Here is a 21,562-nt window from a genome sequence, read left to right on the forward strand (position 1 = left end):
TGCAGTAACAATATCAAAAACACTTTCAGTGAATTGCTAAATAGGAGCAAGCCCTTTGTTTTTTTGTTGTTGTTTTTTTTTTTTTAGGAGCAAGCCCTTTGAACTGATCATCCAAAGCAATGTCTAGAGATGGAATAGCACTGTTTCAATTTCAGGTTAAATAAAGCCAGGAGCCCACAGAGCTCCAGCACAGAATCTAGGGGGTTGGTAATCAAGTCTTAAACCTCAGAAGTGAGAAGCAGATTAAGGTCTGACACGCTTTGTTCATTTTATTTTGCCTTTTCGCCCTTTAATTTGACTTCTCATAGAGTGACGAGGGACTTCTGTGTATCTCAAAGCAGACGATCAAGCGCAGGTAAGACCTGACATTTACCAAAGCCCTCATCTCTACTCTACATTTGCCTGTTGCAGCGGGAGAAACCTCAACTCCCAAAAGACCCTGCGGCGCTGGGCGGAGCCTTCCCGTGAATTGGTTGTTATGTAGCCCCAGGCAAGCGGCGATTGGTCAGATCTGGGGATAGGGTGGGGCTAAGGCAGCTGTGATCTTTGGAGCGGTGAGAGGACGTCCTACGCGGGTTAGTTGTTCAGTTCCAAACTCCGGCTGCAGACTGGAGTGAAGCATGGCTGCGCGGCGTGTTTGCTTGCTGGCCCTGGCGGCTGTGCTGCTGCTAGGTGTCTCCACAGTCTCCAGATCGAAGGGCCTGGGGGGTCAGAAGCATCAGAGGGCGTCGCAAATCCCTTCTCAGTTCAGCCAAGGCGAGCGCGTTGCGATGAAGGAAGCGCTGAAAGGTGAGCCTGGACCTCCTCGCCCACGTATGCTCAGACACAGGTCCCTCTCTCCTTGGGCCAACAAGTGCCACCCCACTCCCACCGCACAGGGTCCGCCACTGGAACTGGAGCTCCGCCACACACCGCAACCCAACCCGAGCCCGAGTCCCAGCACCTCGTGCCCAGGTTTGCGGACGACACTCTTGCCCCAGACCTGGCTTCTGCGGACTCTGGTGTTCCCTGCCTAGCCTGGAACCTTCCCTAGTTTCACCCTTGTTCCCGTTGCCTTGGCAGTCACCCAGGCCAGTACTCTCTGTCTCCTCTGTCTCAGTATTGCAATAGATTTTATTTGTACCCTTAACCTTTGAAAGTTTCACTTCTGTTAAATCTCTGCAAGATCTTAAGATAAGACTAAAGTATCTTAATCGTATCTACAGAGGAGGGAAATTGAAGCTTAGGTCAATTAAATGACCTTCCCCAGGGACCCCGCAGCAAGGAGTGACCACTGGACGATAACATCTTTCGCTTGTAGGATCCTCCGGGCTCCAGATGCCCCCAGGGACGCCACAGCAAGGAGTGAGCACCAGATGATAACATCACTCCAAAAAGGGGTGTGAGATGTTCCAAACTTCCTCTTCTAATTAAAAAACATCTTTGCCTTACAACTCAAACCAAAGTTAAAAACTCATTTGCCTTCTCAGTCTGCATTTTCCAGGAGAAGAGAGGAAAGTTTCTGTTGAGTGCTAGATCCTATGGGATAGTGCATCCTTCCTCGCCACTGGGCTTAGCTCCAGTCTTTTCCCTTTCAATTAAGTAGTGGATCAAAATAAACTGCCTACATAAACATGTGCAGGCAGATGCAGGGACCAAAAGCTAACCCCTGTGGTTGAATATATATTGTGCATGTGTTTGAGCGATTGGCCAAGAGGCAGAGTAGAGCTTTCCCAAAGCACAGCATGAATAGTTCTCTGAAAGCCTGTGGGCAGCTGCTCACCAAAGTCTCTTTACCCAGAACAAAGCAAAAAGCCAAAAAGCTTTCCCTCATATAGGTTCATCATTTTGAGCCTTGACTTCCCCATCTGTGTGGTGGGCTGCGATGTAGAGTTGATCACTAGAAAAACTGATTGTAGAAGTGTGAGAAATAAGCCCACTGACCCAATCAAAGAGAGACTCGGAGACTTGGAGCAGAGTGAAATGAGGTTTTAATCAACATTCTTGCAAGAGCGGGTGTCTGATGGACAGGCACATTGGGGCAGTTACAGCAGGCAATTTATCTCCTAGCGTGCAAATCCCTCCCCTGATTCCTCATTGGCTGAGTACTGCAGAGATTATAGCCTCACCCAGAAGTCCCCTATGCCCGCTTAAGGCAAAAAGTGATTGAAACAAATGTACATTCCTTGAGGTGACACAGAGACTTCAGTTCTTTGGCGTATGCTCATTGCAAAGCCGGTGAAATGAAGAGGGGGAAGAACCAGGAAGTGAAGTGTCTAAGGGTTTGGGAATCCATTATGGTGGGGAGGGGGGTTCATGCATATTTCCAATAGATTGTAAACCTGTTGTTAACTAAACAGCACAGCTTTTATTTCACATTTCTGAAAATGAATCATCTCACTTCTTACAATCCTTCCTCTTCTTTTCTAAGTAGATTCCATTTTCATTTATGAGTTATTTTGGGCACAAGGCACAGACGTTTGTTTCTTAAGAGGAATCTTACCCCACGAGGGTTTGCTGTGGTCAGACTCTCCCAGCCTTGTTCCAAAATGTGCTTGCTTGTTTGTTTGTTTCCACCTAAGGACCTCAGGTCCTTACCTCTTCCCTTTCTGCCTACTGAATCCCACCTTTTCTATCATATTTCCCCCACCTTTGAACACCTGACTCCTAACTGCCATATTTTTCAGATATATGCAACAGCTTCTACAAATGACATACAAAAAGAATATTAGACTAACAAGCATTAATGTTCCAAATGCAGTGCCTCCTAGGGAGGAGGTCACACCCTGAGAAGATGCATTGTAGCCATCCAAAAAATCCCTGACCTGTCTGGTCATTTTTTTTTTTTTAATTTACCTATAGCTTTTCTTCCCTCTTCCATATTTATTTGGATTTTGTGATACTGTTACTTAGAATAATTAAGCATTTCAGCTAGTTTTTGGTTCTCAATCTTCAAATCTTCCTTTGGCCACCCAGTTTCCATAGGAACAACTCCATGAGGCGTATTTAATTTTACCTCAAGGAAGGATTGATCTTCAATATCTAGATTACTATAAATATAGGCAATTGTTTATCTGTCCTGGAGCTCATAACATTATAGTCCCTAATTCAATCATAACTCTCTAGCAAGGGAGTGGGGCTCTCTGGCATTATCAAAAAACTGTGGGGAAAAAAGTCTCCCCATATGCATCCCAATGGCTGAGAGAAAATTTTGGTCGTAAGTTTTCTGGAGATGCCGGTAATGTGCTGTGATTGGATGGATGGCTGGAAGTGGAAAGGGGGACACAGAAGGTGGCTCCAGTGTCAAGAAGGAAATAAACCAGTTTTCCTTCTGTTTCCAGAGTTACCCAAGGCTCTAGATTTCCAATAGTTGGTTCAAGGGAGCCACTGTGAAGAACCCCAGGCCCCATCAGTCTCAGGGACCCTGGTTATCGGAGCCCTTGCAGATTAAGGTCCCCGAGGCATTCAGATTTTCCAGTGATTGTCTCCACACAAGGGGCATGGCTTATGGGGTTTGACTTCCATTGTCCCCTCTGACATTCTTGTTTCCAGTGCCGTGCTTGGCCACGTAAATGGCACTTGGTGCCAGGACCCCAGAAAGTCTAGGCTGACATAGTGCATAAGGCTGCGACTAAGGCCTTAGATTTTTTTTTTTTTTAAGCCTCCTTTCCTGTTCTTATTCTCCTCTCCATCTCAATTGTAATATGCCCAATTGGTAGCTCATAAGAGCTTCTCCAGGATCCCTTATGGGCCGACAGCCAATTTTTGCAGCTTCCTTCAAATATCTGGGGCCTACTGAGTGACAAATTTGTCCTTTAGAATCGTCTCCGTTTTGGGGGCTATCAGGGAGGTAGTCATATATTTAACTTTAACCTTTCCAGGAATGCCACCAGGCTCTCATCCTGTGTCTATAAAATGGTGGCTAATTTAGCATAATTTAAGGGTTTAACCTTAGACCTCCTTAATTTCTCCAACACACAACTTGGAAGTGGCAGTGATACCATTCCCCAATGGGATTATCATAGTCCCAGTTAGGATCTTGGGGCAGAACTGTCTGAACCCCAGTAGGGAACTGGAAGCTCCCTATAGGACCTCCAGTCCCATGATAATTAAGGAGTTGCTCGTCCCCATATCTCTCTTAGCCGCTGCCAAAACATCACGCTTTTCTGTCTCATTAAGAGTCTAATTCAAGAAAAGCATTGTATCTTTCCAGGTCGACTCAAAAACATACTTAATACTCTGAAAAGTCTCTGTATACTTACTCGGGTCATCAGAAAATTTACCCATTTTACCTGTCTTAAGTCTCGCATTGAAAAGGGTACTTGTAAATCTTATCTTGGCGGTGCCTCCCTGTGTTTCTTCCGGCACTCTAGCTTCTCGGAGGGGCAACACACCTGCTACATTATGGGGAGGACCTGGCTAAGGGGGGCAGCGGGGAGCAGAAGTGCACAGTTTTAAGTCTGGATATATAGAGCGATGGCCCGAGGAGAAGAAGGTTGAGGTGGAAGACTTCCCTTCCTCCTTTTCTAGGTCTGCTTTGGGTACAGGCAAGGGTCCCTTCATCATTGTGAATCCTTAGAAAGGGTTGCCAGTAGGGTCAGGATAGACCATTTTCTCTTAAGGCCCCCAGAACACTGAACATAGGGGACTTCTCCCCACTTCCCTTCAAATGGGCAAAGCAGGCCCAGCTGTAGCGTAGCGTTATAACTGATGTTTCCCTACGGCAGCCAGGTTTTCTCCTCCTTTGTACAGGGGGCAAGCCTTGGTACGAAAGAAAAGGAATCGCTTTTTCTTTAGGGTTTGTGGATCAAAATCATCCCAGTTTTTCAGAATACATCCCAAAGGAGTATTGGCCTTGGTTGGGGAATTGCCCATATATAGGAAAAAGAAGGGAAAGGCGCCCCTTATCTCAGGTTCCAACTGCTGGCCAGGAGAAACCGCACTCTTGACCCTGACCGTTGGCCAGCAGAAGCCTCGTGTGCAGGCCCCGTGTTTTGGTTGGCTATTCAACTGGAAGCCAAAAGCCCTGTCAGTCCTGTGAGGTGCTGGGAGTAGTTTCTCTTACCCAGGCTTGACCCTACCACTGAGAGCTGACCTGTCTTCCCCGGTTTCTCCTACCCTTCCAGTCTCCTGCCTCAGGGTATTGACTGTGACCAAGCAAGATTCCCTTGGTTGTCAAGGGATGCATTAATTTTATCTTAGCCCAACAGTAATTTATATATCGATTGTAATAAAGCTGTTCATCTTTACAAATATATTTTACAAGGCTGGCAAAAACCTTTCCTTAGGAAAGGATAAAGTCGGTCACTGAGGGGGGCTAAAAGAGCCAAAGCCAAGTTCTATTCCCTTTTTTTTTTTTTTTAAAGCTGCCCACACAAATAGGTTCCAGCCATGTGGGTGTCCACTTTAAAGTCGACCACTAGATTGGTACAAGTCGGCATACACTGGGCTAAGTGTAGCCGAATGGCTCCCGTGTATCCTGGTAAAAGGCCTTCATAAGTCATAGTCATCCACTCCTCTACCTTGCAAAAACAACACATACATGGGGCATTTGGAGGCCACCATCTCCCCAGCCTTTGGATCAAAGGAAGGGCAATTTCAACCACGGCTTGAGCAAGACAACTCAAAAGAGAGAGCTGCTCTTCCCTTTTGGCTCAAATCATAGTTCTTCCCATCTTTGGGGGCAGGCAAAGGAGAAAAAAACAAAACATTTACTTTTTTTTTCTTCTTAAAAGCAGACCAACAATCTAAGAAAACTTTGTCGTTTTAACAGAGTAAAGCAGAATTTTAATCTTATACCAGCGTACTTTTAAAATCCATTCCTTTTAACCCTTGTCCATCCTGACCACACATAAAATTCCTTTCCAAAGATTTCCCTTCACAAACCTTCTACAACTTTCTTTTGCAGTATTTGCATTTTTTTGTAATTTTTTTTACATATCTACTTTTATATACAAAGTTGCCTTCCTTATTTCCATCAGTCTTAACTGCACTTAGCAGGATTTTAACTTTTAGAAACCTTGGTCTCTAGTAAAAAATAAGTAGTTACCAATTGTGAACTATAACATTAGAATTCTTGAGATGGCAAATTTTGAATTCATCAAGCACAAAGCATGTTTACCAGCAGACCCAAATAGCCTTAGTTTCTCTACAATAAGAAGTTAAAAGCACAAAACCTATGTGTAGTAATCAGTACTTTAGTGTTTTTTCTCATTATGAATTTAATCCCATTTATTGTGCAAGCAAAACTTTATGAAGTTTCAGGCTCTCAAAGACTTAGAAACCTATCTTAACAATTACCCACCCACAAAAACTTGATAGAATTAGCCATCATTTTAGGTCATCTTTTTGGGAACAAACTGCGACAGAGACAACAGGAGCTTAGTTGACCTTCAGTAAACCTAGGTAATAAAACAAAAACATCAAGGCCGCCATGAGTTCCTGGAAGAAGGTCATGCTCACTCTGTTTCAGGTGTCTGTCAGCGCACTGCAGGTTTATTTAAGCTCCATTTCTCTTGCGTTTGTTTCCCTAATCATTTTCCATCCCAAGGGGGTACTCTATTTCTCCCTTTCATTTCAATCATCTTCTCCACGGTAGTTACCATATCTTTGCTTTCTGTTTTTGTCTCCTCTCATCCCTCTTTACAAATCTTTTGTACCTCCCTGAGCATTTCTGTCCCCTTCTCCTTCCACCCAGCCATCTGCTGTAACTTTCTGGCAATATCAGGCCAACTTCTAGTGACAAATTTAACCTTCAGGAGAGTTGCGCCCTTGACTCCTCCGGATCTAGGCCTGAGTATTTCCTCATTTGATCCCTAAGCCTCTGTAAGAAAGCAGTTGAGGTTTCCGCCTTCTCTTCCTGTATCTCAAAAGCCTTGCTAACATTCTGACCTCTTAGAGCTGATTCCCTGAATCCTTTGATTATTAGCTCTCTTAAATCCTGCATCCTAACCCTGTCCCAAGGATCATTATTGTCCTAACTAGGGTCTACATTGGGAAACTTTTGTTCAGGTGGCTGAACACCTGGCCACGAGAATAAGTATCATATTTAATGCTGATAATTCTAAACACATGTCTATCTTAATTAAACAACAAACTTACAAATTAGTGTTTAAGCATTGAATATGTTCTATCTGCATCCGCTTAAAAGTCAATCACTTGTTCCCCATTGTCAGTTTTTGCCTGGGACACCAGGGGGAGAATCTGAAGTGGGCAGTCCAAGTGGGTGCTCGTTGCTCCTTGACTATCTGAGGTGGGAGGAGCCAGTGGTGCCACAGGCACCCAGGAGGGTTTGGAATCAGTTATGCGGGCCACACCCTTGGGCCCTGCAGAAACCTGAGGAGCTGGAGGGGAAGGCAGAAGAAGTGAGGTGTTAGCAGAAGGCAGAGAAAGAAGATTCCCAGTCCTAAACCTTGTCAACTCTGACAGAGGAGTAGACACCATGGGTTTGTTTGTTTGTTTGTTTGTTTGTTTGTTTTTCCCACTGAAGTGGGAAGTTGGAAGTCTATGCCAGACTGAGAAGACAGGGAATTTCCCCAAAGCAAAAGGACGGAGTTTCAGCAGCTGCTTGGGAGTGTTCCTTAAAGACTCCCTCCTGATGTAGACTAACCACAGACAACTGGCTCCAGTTATCATAGTCATTAACCCAGGAAGTGAGTGAGGGAGGAGCCCCCACATACAGCTCCTCCAGCAATCTCAGTTTCTTCGGAGGTCTGTGTAGACAATCATCCAATGTATCAAGAGGGAATTTACTAGCCAAATACATTTGGGCAAAAGAAGATGGGCTTTTTTCGTATTTGTTTTTTATATCTTGTAATCTGAATTGATTCCAGTGGGGTAAAAGACATCCCAAGGGAGAGTTCTTGGGGACTGAAGAAGATCCCATGTTTTCTGTTTCAGAGAGTGCAATCCCTTTCCTCCAGTGTACTAGAACTTGTCATTCACATAAAGGACTAGGGCCTGATAGACCAGTCTTTCTCTGAGGCAAAAAACAGATAGCCCTTTCATTGGGTCTTTAGTCCAAATGAAACAGCAGAATTTGATCATTTTAAGTCTGTCCTTGTTCCCTGTACAAGGAGCAGCCTCCCAGTACCATAACATCCGCGCCAGCAGACTATCTGGGGGAATCTGAAAAGACCCGCTTCTTTCTGGATGTCTCTTCCCTTACCCCTAAGCCTGGAATTTTTTGCTTCTCATCTTCCACCAGGCTAGTTCCTGCTCCTGAGTTTCCCTGCGGTGCTTTGACCCCCCTTAATGGAGATTTCTTGCCCTTTCCAGAACCCGCTTCACCTGTCTCCAGCCGTTTCCCTTGTGGCAGAATGGAACCTCAGATAGAGACTCCTCATTCCCTTCGTATCTAGGATATGTCTCAGTCACACATACACACTCAGCCTCTGAGGATTCCCTGACCACCAAGGCAGTGCTTCTTGATGGGATTTTGGGGGGGGGGTGGGGTGGTCCAGAGCCAACAGCCAATAAAGAATTCTTGAAGACAATCTTTGGTGAAAAAAGGTGATTTTATTAAAACACAGGGATAGGACCCGTGGGCAGGAAGAGCTGCACTGAGGTTGTAACAAGTAACTGATTGTATACGCTTAGGTTAGAGGAAGGTAGCGGCAGTGTAAGTCTCTAAGAAAGTTTGGAAGCAAGGTTTCCAGGACCTTCAGGAGCTAGCTACTGTTAGGAAAGTCGCCGTTTATTACTGTTTAGTAAAACCCCAGTCATGAGACCGTTCAGACGTCTACCTGGGAGCCATGAACTTGGAGTCGGATTGCCAGCATATATCTTGGGGCAGTTGAGATGAAGGAAGTTTTCTATTTTAAAGTAAACTTACAGGATCAGGGTGGGAGGTTGCAGTCAGGATAATGTTGAGCCAAGATTCTCTTTTGCCCCCAGCAAAGTGTCATCATCGAGGCAGCTGAACTCCCAGAGACAGAGGTCACTCTGCCTGTTTCAAGAACTCCTCAGTGGGCTGGAGGCAGTAAAGGAATTTAATTTTTCATTTGCCTTTGTTTCCCACGTCACCATGGCAAGTACTTATACCCCCTTATGTCTTGATAAGGGTGATATTAGGGCTCCAGGAAACGGAGTCTATAGGTTTCTGGAGATGAGGCAATGGATCAGATTGCCTTTTTCTTGCAGTTTACTGCGTTATCCATAAACTGAAGGAGACTCTGTCCTGCGGGACTGTGATCTCTATCAGTCAATCATTTGCTTTCTTTCCTTTCCCCTGCTCTTGGATAGCCAGGAATGTCCGAGGAATATCACACATATTCCACTTGGGGGTGGGGGTGGGGGGATGACTTTAGCCTGTACTTTGCCCTCAGCTTGCCCCACACTCCCTCATCATATCCCCCCTGAACAATTTTGACCCTTAAAAACTTAAGGTTGTTGAAGGTGGAAGGTCTCATCTTCTGTAGCTTTTTCCTACTGAGTAGGGACGTAGAGATAGCCCTACCTATGCATCAGTATTGATCAGCTGGGGAACGTTTAGGGGAGTGACAGAAGGCTGAGGAGCTGAATCCAGGGTGGACAACATGTATGAACCTCCTTGAGTAGAAAGGATCATCTGTTGTCTTGAAGTTATTATAGTGATGGAGTCTTGGCACCAAGCAGAGAGGCGTGGGAGAAAACACCAAAACATAATTGGAATGACTACAAAGATTAGCCCAAATAGAAGTCCTTTGGTAGTAGACAAAAATACTCCCATCTAGATGTTTGACCAATCATTAAAGGAAAGAGGGATTGTTTACTTTTTTATGTATAATACTTTTATTTTTTAAATTTTTTTCCTACTCCTCAATTTTTTTTAAGTGAGGAACATTTTATTTTATTTTATTTTATTTTTTCTTTCATAATTCATTGTCACGTTGGTTTCTATATAACACCCGGTGCTCATCCCAACAAGTGCCCTCCTCCGTGCCCATCACCCCCTTCCCCTCTCCCACACCCCTCAGCAGCCCTCAGTTCATTCTCAGTATTCAAGAGTCAGAGAAGGATTGTTTAAAGCGCCAATTTGAGGATTCATGTCAGAAATCCAGAAATATTTTCGTGGTGATCTGGAATGTATACACAACATCTTGTTTTTATGGGAGCACAAGTTCCACCTTGTGCAGCAATTAAAACATCTGATGCTGTTCTATTTTGTAGAACTGTTTTACGCATTTGAATTTCAATTTTAGTATTTAATAATATAATGTTATTTTGAGAGTCATTTAAGGAGTTAACTGTGTAACAGGTGGTGTTTAACCATCATATAGACTCTGTTCTGTGTAGGAAGCAATCAGGCCATTAATAAGGGGTACTTTTTCTAGAAAAAAGAAAAATATAGGTCAGTGGCTCGAGCAGATTACAAACCCAGTGTCTACCAGTGCCTCCAGTGAGATTTTTAGATGTCAGGCTTGAAGCATCCTCAGTTGGGAGTGGGAACAGGCAGCAGGAATCAGATTGGTCTTTCTGGTTTGTAACCCAAATGTCTGGTTGATCCTTTTGAATGGCCGATCGCAAGAAGGTATTGTTAGTAGAAANGTTATTTTGAGAGTCATTTAAGGAGTTAACTGTGTAACAGGTGATGTTTAACCATCATATAGACTCTGTTCTGTGTAGGAAGCAATCAGGCCATTAATAAGGGGTACTTTTTCTAGAAAAAAGAAAAATATAGGTCAGTGGCTCGAGCAGATTACAAACCCAGTGTCTACCAGTGCCTCCAGTGAGATTTTTAGATGTCAGGCTTGAAGCATCCTCAGTTGGGAGTGGGAACAGGCAGCAGGAATCAGATTGGTCTTTCTGGTTTGTAACCCAAATGTCTGGTTGATCCTTTTGAATGGCCGATCGCAAGAAGGTATTGTTAGTAGAAATTGGGGAAGGAGAACAAAGGAGAAGGATACAGCCATGGTGAGTGAAGGCTGAGGTCTTCCACAGGTTTCACGGGAATAAGAAGGCACAATAATTTGCTCATTGGCTTCCTGTAAAGGGGGCACAGGTTTTATTTAGATACAGGAGCCCATGAAGAGTGTCCCTCTAACTTTGCTGCAGTGCGAGGACATAATATGACCCATATGGACCCTGCCATTTTAGAGCTAAATCCCCTGTTGTACTGGACTTTCAACCCTTTAAATAAAGCAGCTCTCTGGGGTTTCTAAGGGGTGGGTTTCTAGTAACTGTCAGGTTCAGGGAGAAAATGGTTTGCATATTTAGAGATTTATGAATTAACCGGCCTCAAGAGAATAATAAAGCACTACAGACTTTATCTATTGATAGGTTTAGATAGGTGAGAAAAGTCTTTTGGCATACAGTTGTTGGGGCATCTATCCCATTTTCCAATTGTCTAAATAATATGCCCATGGGGTTATTATTCCCACAGAATAACAAGGAATAAGATTGTCCATACCTGTGCTAGTGTGACAGTTTTTCTGAAGTTTACCTCAAGTTGTCTAGTTTAGGCAAACAACAAACATTTAAAGACCATCAGAGCTAGAATTTAACATCCATAACAGTGTATTATTGAGACATAGCTTTTCCTCCCTAAAAACCCTCATTTTCAGAGGCAGTCAAACTAAGACTAATTTGTTTTAAAACAAGTCTCATTTTACCTTGGCCTTATTATTTACATAAACTCAGTAAGAATAGTGATTGATCACATAGATCTTTTAAAGTTTGCTCTGCTGGAACTTTTCATAAGGAATCTCTAGATTCAACTTTTAGTAGCCTCTCCAGGCCAGAAGCTCAGCCAGATATTTGCCATCAGACAAGCCTGCAATACCTGTACATTTGGGTGAATTCCCCTTCATGAGATCCCCAAGATGTCCTGAAGTTCCTGGACTTTGCCAGGAAGTGACATTCTTGACTCACCCGGTAAGCCTGCTGGGCACTCTGTAAGCAAGGTATCAGCCCAACATTTCCAAGGGGCTTATGGCTCCATGTTTCATAAAGTCAGCCTCAGTTTTTTAGAGCTGTCTGGTCATATCTGAGTCTATGCATCTCTCTCAAATATGACAATCCAGTCAAAGCCTTGGTAAAATAGCTAGTATTTCCAATGGTGTCCTGTTACAAGGAGAAGATTTTTATTGAACTAATGACAGTAAGTATGATTGCTGGAGTAATACTCACTGCGACTTTTTGAATTTTAGAGGGCTTAGGTAGAGAAAAGATAAATGCTTCAGGTTACAAATGAATACTTATGACATTTCTGTAAATCACGTATATATCTTAAGAGAAAGTTTCCTTAATCTGGAGGAGCAGACATTAGAGAGCCAGCAATATTTCCAACAGGAGCCACGAAACTATAATCTTCCTCAGTTCATTTAGTCCCATATTCCTAATTCTTGTTCAGTGTGAATGCAGGTTTTTAGATCTGGAAAGTCTTGCCCATTTTAGTATTAGTCTTAAAGATGTCAAATACCTGCATTCGTCTTAAAAGTCCTTTTTATGAATCTCCTTGAAGATGAGACACATTTTGTGGGCGAATAAGAACAATTATAAATGACAAAATCTCAGAAATGGACACTGTTAAAGATCTGATGAGAGTTCATTATGATACAGTTGACAAGGAAATTCAGTTATTTCCGTGACACATAACACTTCAACAATCAGAATATCAGGTGAGGACCTTATACCAGAACATTAAAACTTTAGGAGCTGCATATATATTGGAGCAGTTACAGCATTTACCCATGTAATACAACCTAAGGTTTACCATTATTTGACAGCGCTTTTCCAAGTATCTTAGCATACCAAATAAAAAGGCCTAACTGGTCAAAAAGACTTAACTTACGATTTCAATCTTGGAAATTTGTTAAAATCTTAGAAGATTATAAAGCATATCCTAAAATAGGATTAAAGATCATTACAAATCTTAATTTCTTTAACCAAGATGGCAATTAGAGATTCCCAAGGCAGACATGTAGGGTTATACAAGTTAAGCTCCTTTCACATTGAGAAGTTTTAACTTTAAGTAATCAAAGATGTGATAAAGACCAAACATAAGCTGGGGCACTTTGTTGGCTCAATCAGTAAAGCATCCAACTTTGGCTCAGGTCATGATCTCACTCACAGTTTGTGGGTTTGAGCCCAGCCTCGGGCTCTGTGCTGACAGCTCAGAGCAGGCAGCCTGCTTCAGATTCTGTGTCTCCCTCTCTCTCTGCCCTTCCCCTGCTCATCTCTGTGTCTCTCTCTGTCTCAAAAATAAATGTTTAAAACAATTTTTTTAAAAGACAAAACATGGAGCTTTGGTTTTTCCCAGCAGAGGAAAAAAAAAAAAAGAAAAGAAAACCTTTACATTTTCTTATCAAGAACAGATCAACAGTCCAAGAAAACTTTGTCTTTTGAACAGAGAAAAAAGCAGAATTTTAATCTTATACCAGTGTAATTTCAAAATCCATTCATTGCAACCTAGTCCATCCTGACCACACATAAAATTCCTTTCTGAAGATTTTCCTTCACAAACCTACAACTTTCCTTTGCATTTAGATCTTCTCCCAAGCCATTCCTCTCCAAACAACCAGTCTCATTTAGGACAAAATTATTTTCTTTTACCTCCTACAAAAATGTATTTCCATTTTTTGTAATTTTTTTACATTTCTACTTTTACATACAAAGTTGCTTTTCTTATTTCCACCAGTCTTAAGCACACTTAGCAGAATTTAACTCTTAGAAACCTTAGTCCCCGATGAAAACTTCGTAACCAATTGAGAACTATTACCACCAGAATGTTTTTGGATGGCAAGTTGATGAATCAATTAAGCACAAAGCAGGTTTTCCATAGTAAAATCTTAATAAAGCATGAAGTATGTGTACCAGACCCAAATAGTCTTAGTTTCTCTGCAACAAGTCAAAAGCACAAACCAACATTATTAATCAGTGCTTTAGCTTTTTGTCTCATTAAGATATCCAATGAATTCAATTCCATTTATCATGCAAGCAAAAGTTTAAAGTTTCAGGTTACCAAAGACTTTGAAAGCTATCTTAACAATTACCCATGAAAACTTTGAGACAGACAAAATTAATCATCATTTTAAGCCATCTTTTTGTTGACAAATTGTGGCAGAGATAACATGAGCTTATTTGACCTTTAGCAAACTTTGGTAGAATAAACGTTCATATTTAACGCTGGTAACTCTAAAGACAGGTCTATCTTAATTAAACCAACAAACAAATTAGTTTAAACACTGAATATGGGGGCACCTGGGTGGCTCAGTCGGTTAAGCGTCTGAGTTCGGCTCAGGTCATGATCTCTGAGTTCGTGGGTTCAAGCCCCGCTTTGGGCTCTGTGCTGACAGCCAGCTCAGAGCCTGGAGCCTGCTTCAGATTTTGCATCTCCCTCTCTCTCTGACCCTTCTCTGCTCTGGCTGCCTCTCTCTCTCTCAGAAATAAATAAAACATAAAAATTAAAAAAAACACACACACTGAATATGTATCACCTTTGTCCACTTAAAAATCAATCAATTTTTCCCCATTGTCAGTTTTTGCCTGGGACACCAGTGGGGGGATGAAGTGGGCAGTCCAAGGGGTGCGCTTTGTCCTTGACTTCGTAGGTGGGAGGAGGAGCCAATGGTGCCTGAGGCACTGAGGATGGTGCAGGAACCAGGTCTGTAGGCTGCATCCAAGGTGGTGCAGAAACAGGAGGGGAGAGAAGGCAGAAGAGGCGAGGTGCCAGCAGAAGGCAGACAGAGAATTTCCAGTTCTAAACCTTGTCAGCTGGGACAGAAGAGCAGACGCCATGTTCCCCGCCCTCCCCACCCACCCAACTAGTGGAATTAGCCAGTCCATATCAGGCTGGAGACGACAGGGAATTTCCCCAAAACTCTAAAATGGAGTTTTGGCAACTTCTTGAGAATATTCCTTAAAGTCCCCATCCTGAGGTTGACCAACCACAGTTGGCTCCAATTATCAGCCATTAACCTAAGAAATGAATGAAAGAGAAGCCTTCACATCTATTAAGAGGAAGAACAGAAAGAGTCAGCATCCCCTTTGCCAGGGATGGCCTGTATTTCCTTTAGCAACCTGGGTGCTATTAGGAGGAGGCCTGTTTAGATAATTATCATCCAGTATATCAGGCTGTTAGCCTGTACTTTGCCCTCAGCTTGCCCCATGCTCCCTCATGACTTACATTCCAATTTTCCTACCTTGGTCCGTGCACAGTTACCAGGTCGCCACAGTGTCTGTATTTTACCCTTTCGCCAGCATCACTTCTTCTGTCTCCAAAAGCAAAAAGTGTCGAGCTCCATGGATCCTGCCAGGGGCCGGGGGCCTCCCACAGCAGAAAGGCCACCCAAACCAGAGTAGGATACATCTCCCCTGTCACAATAGGATCTGGACCCCGTGGGTCAAGGTGAATCTCGGACAGCCTCCAAATATGAGAAATAAGCCCATGGACCCAATCAAAGGAGGGACGCAGAGACTCGGAGCAGAGTGAAGTGAGACTTTAATCAACGTTCTTGCAAGAGCAGGTGTCTGATGGACCCGCACACTTGGCACAGTTACAACAGGCAATTTGTCTCCTCACGGGCAACTCCCTCTCCTGGTTCCTCATTGGCTGAGTACTGAGGAGGTTATGGTCTTATCCAGATTCGCCTATGTCCACCTAAGGCAAAAAGTAGTCTGGGACAAATGTACATTCCTTGAGGTGACACAGAGACTTCAGTTCTTTGGCGCATGCTCATTACAAAGCCCGTGAAATGGAGAGGGGAAGAAGAACCAGGAAGTGAAGTGTCTAAGGGTTTGGGACCCCGTTGTGGGGTTTGGGGACGTTCATACATGTTCCCAATAGGTTGTAAACCTGTTGTTAACTGGACAGCACAGCTTTTATTTGATACTTCTGAAAATGAATCATTTCACTTCTCCCAAGAAATCAGTTTGTCTTTCACAGGCCTTCCCTTGACAAATACACTGCCTAGGTGCATTTGCTCTTCTCACTGTGTGTTGGGATATCTATTGAAACATCCTTATAATTTATTGTGTTTCTCCTCCCATTGCTGTTTGCCTGCAAAAATGGAACTCTACAGTCTAAAGCCTTCATGGCTCAAAAGGATAAGCCTAATGACAATTCGATAAATTATCTGGGTAAAGTGGATGAGATTATTTAGGACTGAGGAGTTTGTTTGAGAGCCTATAAATCTACCACTTCCCAGGCATCATGTGCCCCAAAAAGCTGGCCTTGGCTGAGAGATCAGTGAGACTGGATGAACCAGTCCCTGAGGAGCAACCTTGCTCATCTGTGTAGTGACCCAGAGTAGTGGGCTCCTCTGGTTCATCAAAGGTATGCTGGTTTCAGAGGCAGAGTGAGACTTGTGAGACTTCAAAGCAATTTATAGCAGCTTCCTACTTAGGGTTAGGGTCCCAGATCTATTCTTGTCCACCTCCCCAACCCCCATCGTGAACTTTATCTTCTTCTAAGAATTGTATTAACCTGAACAAACACAAACCACCTGGGTTTAAATCTCAGTTCTGCTGCTTGGCTCAGGACAGTCCTGAGCAGCTCACCTAACGCCTCTAAGCTTATTTTCCCACCTTCAAATTAGGGAAAATAGCAGTGCCCACCTTATAGGATTGTTCTGCCCTCCATAATAAGTTCATGAATGCAAAAGAACTTTCTATGCCCAGAGGGCCGTGGGAAAACCAAAGGTTGTTTTCATCTGTAATATTCCATCTCTCAACTGCCTCATCCTGACAGGTGCCATCCAGATTCCCACAGTGTCTTTCAGCCCCAAGAAGATTAACACAACAGCCCTGGCCAAGTTTGGAGAATACATTCGTTCAGGTCAGCCACAAGCTGTGGAACGGGGTGGGGGTGGGGCGGGGGGAGAGGAGACCAGTAGCCCTGGAGACATGATTCTTTTACAAGGTGATAAAGAAGCTTCTTCTGTTACTGACCAGAGGACAGCCAAATTCTGTGGGCCTATTTTGAATTTATACACCATGGGGAGGAACAGAGAGTCTCCAAGAGTCAGAATGGGAGCAGAGTAGAGACTATAGATTTATTTGGCCTTTGAAGAGGTCCCTGGGTGGCTCAGTTGGTTAAACGCCTGACTCTTGATTTAGGCTCAGGCCATGATCTCACAGTTTCTGAGTTCAAGCCCATGTTGGGCTCTGTGCTGGAAGCACAGGGTCTGTTTGGGATTCTTTCTGTCTCTCCTTTTGTCTCTGCCCCTCCCCTGCTAGCGCTGTCTCTATTTCTCAAAATAAATATTTTTAAAAAGCCTTATTAGGGCACCTGGGTGGCTCAGTCAGTTGACAGTCCAACTTCAGTTCAGGTCATGATCTCACGGCTCATGAGTTCAAGCCCCACATGGGGCTCTGTACTGACAGCTCAGAGCCTGGAGCCTGCTTCAGATTCTGTGTCTCCCTCCCCCTCTCTCTATTCCTCCCCCACTCTCGTTCTATCAAATATAAATAAACATTAAAATGAAAGAAAAAAAATTTTTCTAATTTATTTGGTCTTTGAAAAGCTAGGACACGTAGCTGTTGGGTTGGAGTTTTAACTCTCTCGATCTTTACCCTAAATATGCAGCAGTCAATAAATATGACACAATCAAGAGGTAGGGCTAGGAAAGGAAATAAAAGGCACAGCATAAGGAATTAGTAAGACTAGGAATTCCTTCTTCTGTGCAACTTTCCAGAACTACACTCCATGTGCCTCCCACCCCTACCTCCACGCACACACCTACACACCTATGTACCTACTCCACCCACCCAGGCCCTTTCTTGGATTCCTTACTGCCCCATTTTTGAGCTTTGAGGCGGTCAGCAGCTTTGAGCCACCATATCAGGCCCTCACTCCCACCACCAACGGGCTGAAGAAAGGATGGGTCAAGAAGAAAAAGGAGACTTGGAACTCCTCATCCCCTGTGTGAAAACCTCATGGAGAGTAGTGAGACCCTCTTCCTAAATCTTCCCCAATAAAAAAGCAGCTTCTCCCAAGTTTCTGGGGGTGGAAAGAGCTGGCCTAGGTACAACAAGTAGCCCCCTCTCTACCAGTCTCTGAGTAACTGACCCTGAGAATATCCACACCCTCATGCAGAATTTTGGCTGTAATGCCAGACAGAACAATCTCTCCATATGACATGCACAGTAGGAATATTATTTTTTTAAGAAAAAAAAAGGTCTTTCTCCTTTTTTGTAATATAAAGGTCATGTTTGGTCCCAAGTAATTTGGATACCAGAGACTACTATATTTAAAATTTAACTGGGGCGCCTGGGTGGCTCAGCCAGTTAGGCATCTAACTTCGGTTCAAGTTATGGTCTCATAGTTCGAGAGTTCAAGCCCCATCTCGGGTTCTATGCTGACAGCCCAGAGCCTGACACCTGCTTCGGATTCTGTGTCTCCCTCCCTCTCTCTGCTCTTTCCTTGCTTGCTCTCTCTCTCTGTCTCTCAAAAATAAATAAATAAATAAAACACATCCCAGCCATCTGTATAGCCCTTTAGCACATACTTGAGAGAACATGTTAGAGGTCTCACCAAGCCAGATCTTGACCTTTTAGCTGTCATAATGATGGGATCTTGATGTACACATTATTACATGGTCTTAGCACATTACAATATGAGGAAGAGGGATTTTAGAGACTGTCTCGGCAAATCAGAAATCAGACTGATTTGCTCCAGGAGGCTTCCTAAAGGACGCTCATGTTTTTAAAAAAGAGGGACAGGGGTGGGCATTTTCTATCAAATGGTAGAAAACCCAAAGCAAATTGTTAACTCTGGCTTTCTCTCTCACTGCTTTCCATCCCTTTGCCTCTAGTCTTTCCTACAGTTTTCAACACCAGCTTTATCCAGCATGAAGTCATAGGAGAGTACAGTCACCTGCTCACCATCCAAGGCACGGACCCCAGCCTGCAGCCCTACATGCTGCTGGCTCACAGTGACGTGGTGCCCGCCCCAGACGAAGGATGGGAGGTGCCCCCATTCTCTGGATTGGAGCATGATGGCTTCATCCATGGCCGAGGCACACTGGACAACAAGAACTCTTTAATGGTGAAACCCTTTGCTCCCTCCGCCTTGGGGCCCTAAGGATTTGCCCAGGATGGTGAAGCTCTCAGCTGACCCCCAGGAGGCAGGAGGTTATGGTAGAAATCTTGGCTCCAGGAGACTTGGGTTCTAGCCAATGCTTTTCTAGGTCTTGACTTCTCAACTGTGAAATAACAAGGGCCAGAGTATTATCCCTGATCTCCAGGGATCCTTGTAGCTCTGACAGTGACACATTTATGCTTTCCTCCAGGTGGTAAATGTTTCACGCAGAGCTATGCTTCCTCACGTCCCACCCCCCACGACCACTTGAATTTGTTCTCCTTAAAGAGAGCCTGTCTGATGCCACCGGCCCTGATGCAGGCAGCTGACTATCACCGATGCCCTGATACTCCCTTTTCCATTGTGCTTCTGCCCTCCAGGCAACCCTGCAGGCCCTGGAGCTCCTGCTGATCAGAAACTACATCCCCCGAAGATCTTTCTTCATTGCTCTGGGCCATGATGAGGAGGTAGAGCCCCCTTACCCTATAAACTCTCTCTAGGACCCCTGTTTGGAGGGGGAGGGGGTTGTTTAACTCTAGTCCAGCTTGCTTCCCAGCTGTAGGGTCTCCAGAATTTGGTGTGGTGGTTTGCTAACTTCGCTGGGTTTCTGGGTGCCAAAACGATCTAAACCCCCTGACCAAGATGCAGATTCCCAGGCCCTGTGCCATAGATTGGCATTTGTTATTTAAAAACTTCGTATATTTTAGAGTTTTAGGTTCACAGCAAAAATGAGAAGGTTTACAGATTTCCCTTTATCACCTACTCACACGCATGCACAGCCTCCTCCGTTATCCACATTCCCACCAGAGTGGTATTGATGAACCTACACTGAGAACTCATAATTACCCAAAGCCCTACTTTACACTAGGATTTACTCTTGATGTACATTCTGTTGGTTTGGACAATTGGATAATGACATGTATCCCCCATGATAGTCTCCTACAGAGTAGCTTCACTGCCCTAAAAATCCTCTGTGCTCCACCTGTTCATCCCTCCCTCCCCCAACCCATGGAAACCACTGATCTTTTACTGTCTCCATAGTCTTGCCTTTTTCCAGAATGTCATATAGCTGGACTCGTATAATATGTAGTCTTTCCGGTTGGCTCCTTTCATTTAGTGATATGCATAGATCTGAACTTCTAACAGACTCCCTGGTGAGATCTGAGGGAGGCAGGTGTCCCATCAGTGACATCTGAGAAATACTGGTGTGACAGAAAGAGAACCAAAAGGGAGCAAGGAATCAATGTTTTATTTCCAGTGATGTCACTTACTTTGACCTTGGGCTAGTCACTTCATTCTGTGGGTCCCAGTCTCCTCATTTGTGAAATGAGGGCAGTTTGGCCCTTTGGGCTGTGACATTCCAGGATTCTGTGAAGCAGGATTGTGTAGGGCCCTTGCCCCTCCTCCCCCACAGGAAGGAGACTGGGCAGGGAGGTTCTGGAAGCCCTAGCAATGCTGGATGGGTCTCCATTATCTATTGGAGGTCTGGCTGAGGAGGACTGTGGGTGTGGGTTTAATGTCGACAGGTCTCAGGCCACAACGGGGCTCAGAAGATTTCAGCCCTGCTACAGGCAAGGGGTGTCCAGTTAGCCTTCATTGTGGATGAGGGTAGCTTCATCTTGGATGGTTTCGTTCCTAACCTCAAGAAGCCCTTTGCCTTGTGAGTAAAGTACCCCTTCCCCCCCCACCTTGGAAGGTTTCTCATCCCATTTCAGATGACCCCAGCCTGGCATCTGTAGGCCATACTAAAACAACTCTTTATTTTACCGCTCTTGCCCTGAACTTCAACCAGTTCTGGGCTCCCCCTTTCCTTTCTCCTCTAGTGTAGATTGTTTAAAGAACTATGAAGGCAACCTCCTAACCCACCAAACCACTGTGCAGATGAGCCAATGGGCCCATGGGATAATTCAAGGTGGGAGGAATTATCAGGAGGGCCCTCTCTGATCCTCTCCTACAGCATTGCAGTCACAGAGAAGGGTGCAATTAATCTCATGCTGCAAGTAAACATGACTCCAGGCCACTCTTCAGCTCCTCCGAAGGAGACAAGCATTGGTATCCTCGCAGCTGCTGTCAGCCGGTAAGCAACACCTGTCTCTGCTCCCTTGCCAGACTCAGGCTGGAGGACCCAACACTTTTCCAACTTTGAGTTTGAAGAGGCTAAGCTTCCTGGCCTGAAGCTGGGCTGAGAAGCTACGATGGGTGCCCCAGAAAGGACAGAGCCACCAGTAGCCAGGCAGGGGGTAGAGTTCAGAGGAGGATTTACCCATATTGCAAGCAAGAGCTGGCCAGTCAAAGCCAGGTCAGGATAGGAGGGCTGTGGCTGTAGGTGAGCACACCAGCGTTGGTGACAGGAGAGCTTACCTCCAGCTGGGTTTTCTTAGCAAAGTGGGAAGAACTATATTGATTCAGTTACGTGTGTAACTGATTATCTAGCAGTGTTTAAGGCTTTGTGCCCAGTGATGGGCATACAGTGGTGGAAAAAACAGACAGTCCCTTTCCTCAAGGAAATCACAGGTCACAGCAGAGACTGATAATTGCGCCTCGGTGTGGTAGGTGACATGAGAGTGACAAGTCCTTGGACTT

The 21,562-nt window shown here is 44.4% G+C and overlaps 1 protein-coding gene across 1 annotated transcript in view; it reads left to right on the forward strand.

Annotated features, from left to right (window-relative positions):
- The first annotated feature begins 614 nt into the window (after nt 1-614).
- PM20D1 (peptidase M20 domain containing 1) overlaps nt 615-21,562 on the forward strand; it is a 37,248-nt gene continuing 16,300 nt past the window's right edge. Inside the window, exons 1-6 of the mRNA XM_077772001.1 lie at nt 615-789; nt 16,649-16,735; nt 18,714-18,946; nt 19,360-19,446; nt 20,506-20,639; nt 20,937-21,056. Coding sequence (XP_077628127.1) covers nt 621-789; nt 16,649-16,735; nt 18,714-18,946; nt 19,360-19,446; nt 20,506-20,639; nt 20,937-21,056 — 830 coding nt within the window. The 5' untranslated portion in view covers nt 615-620. The remainder of the gene's footprint in view (nt 790-16,648; nt 16,736-18,713; nt 18,947-19,359; nt 19,447-20,505; nt 20,640-20,936; nt 21,057-21,562) is intronic.

Source organism: Crocuta crocuta, unplaced genomic scaffold (assembly GCF_008692635.1).
Source record: "Crocuta crocuta isolate KB4526 unplaced genomic scaffold, BGI_CrCroc_1.0 scaffold318, whole genome shotgun sequence".
Taxonomy (NCBI): Eukaryota; Metazoa; Chordata; class Mammalia; order Carnivora; family Hyaenidae; genus Crocuta; species Crocuta crocuta.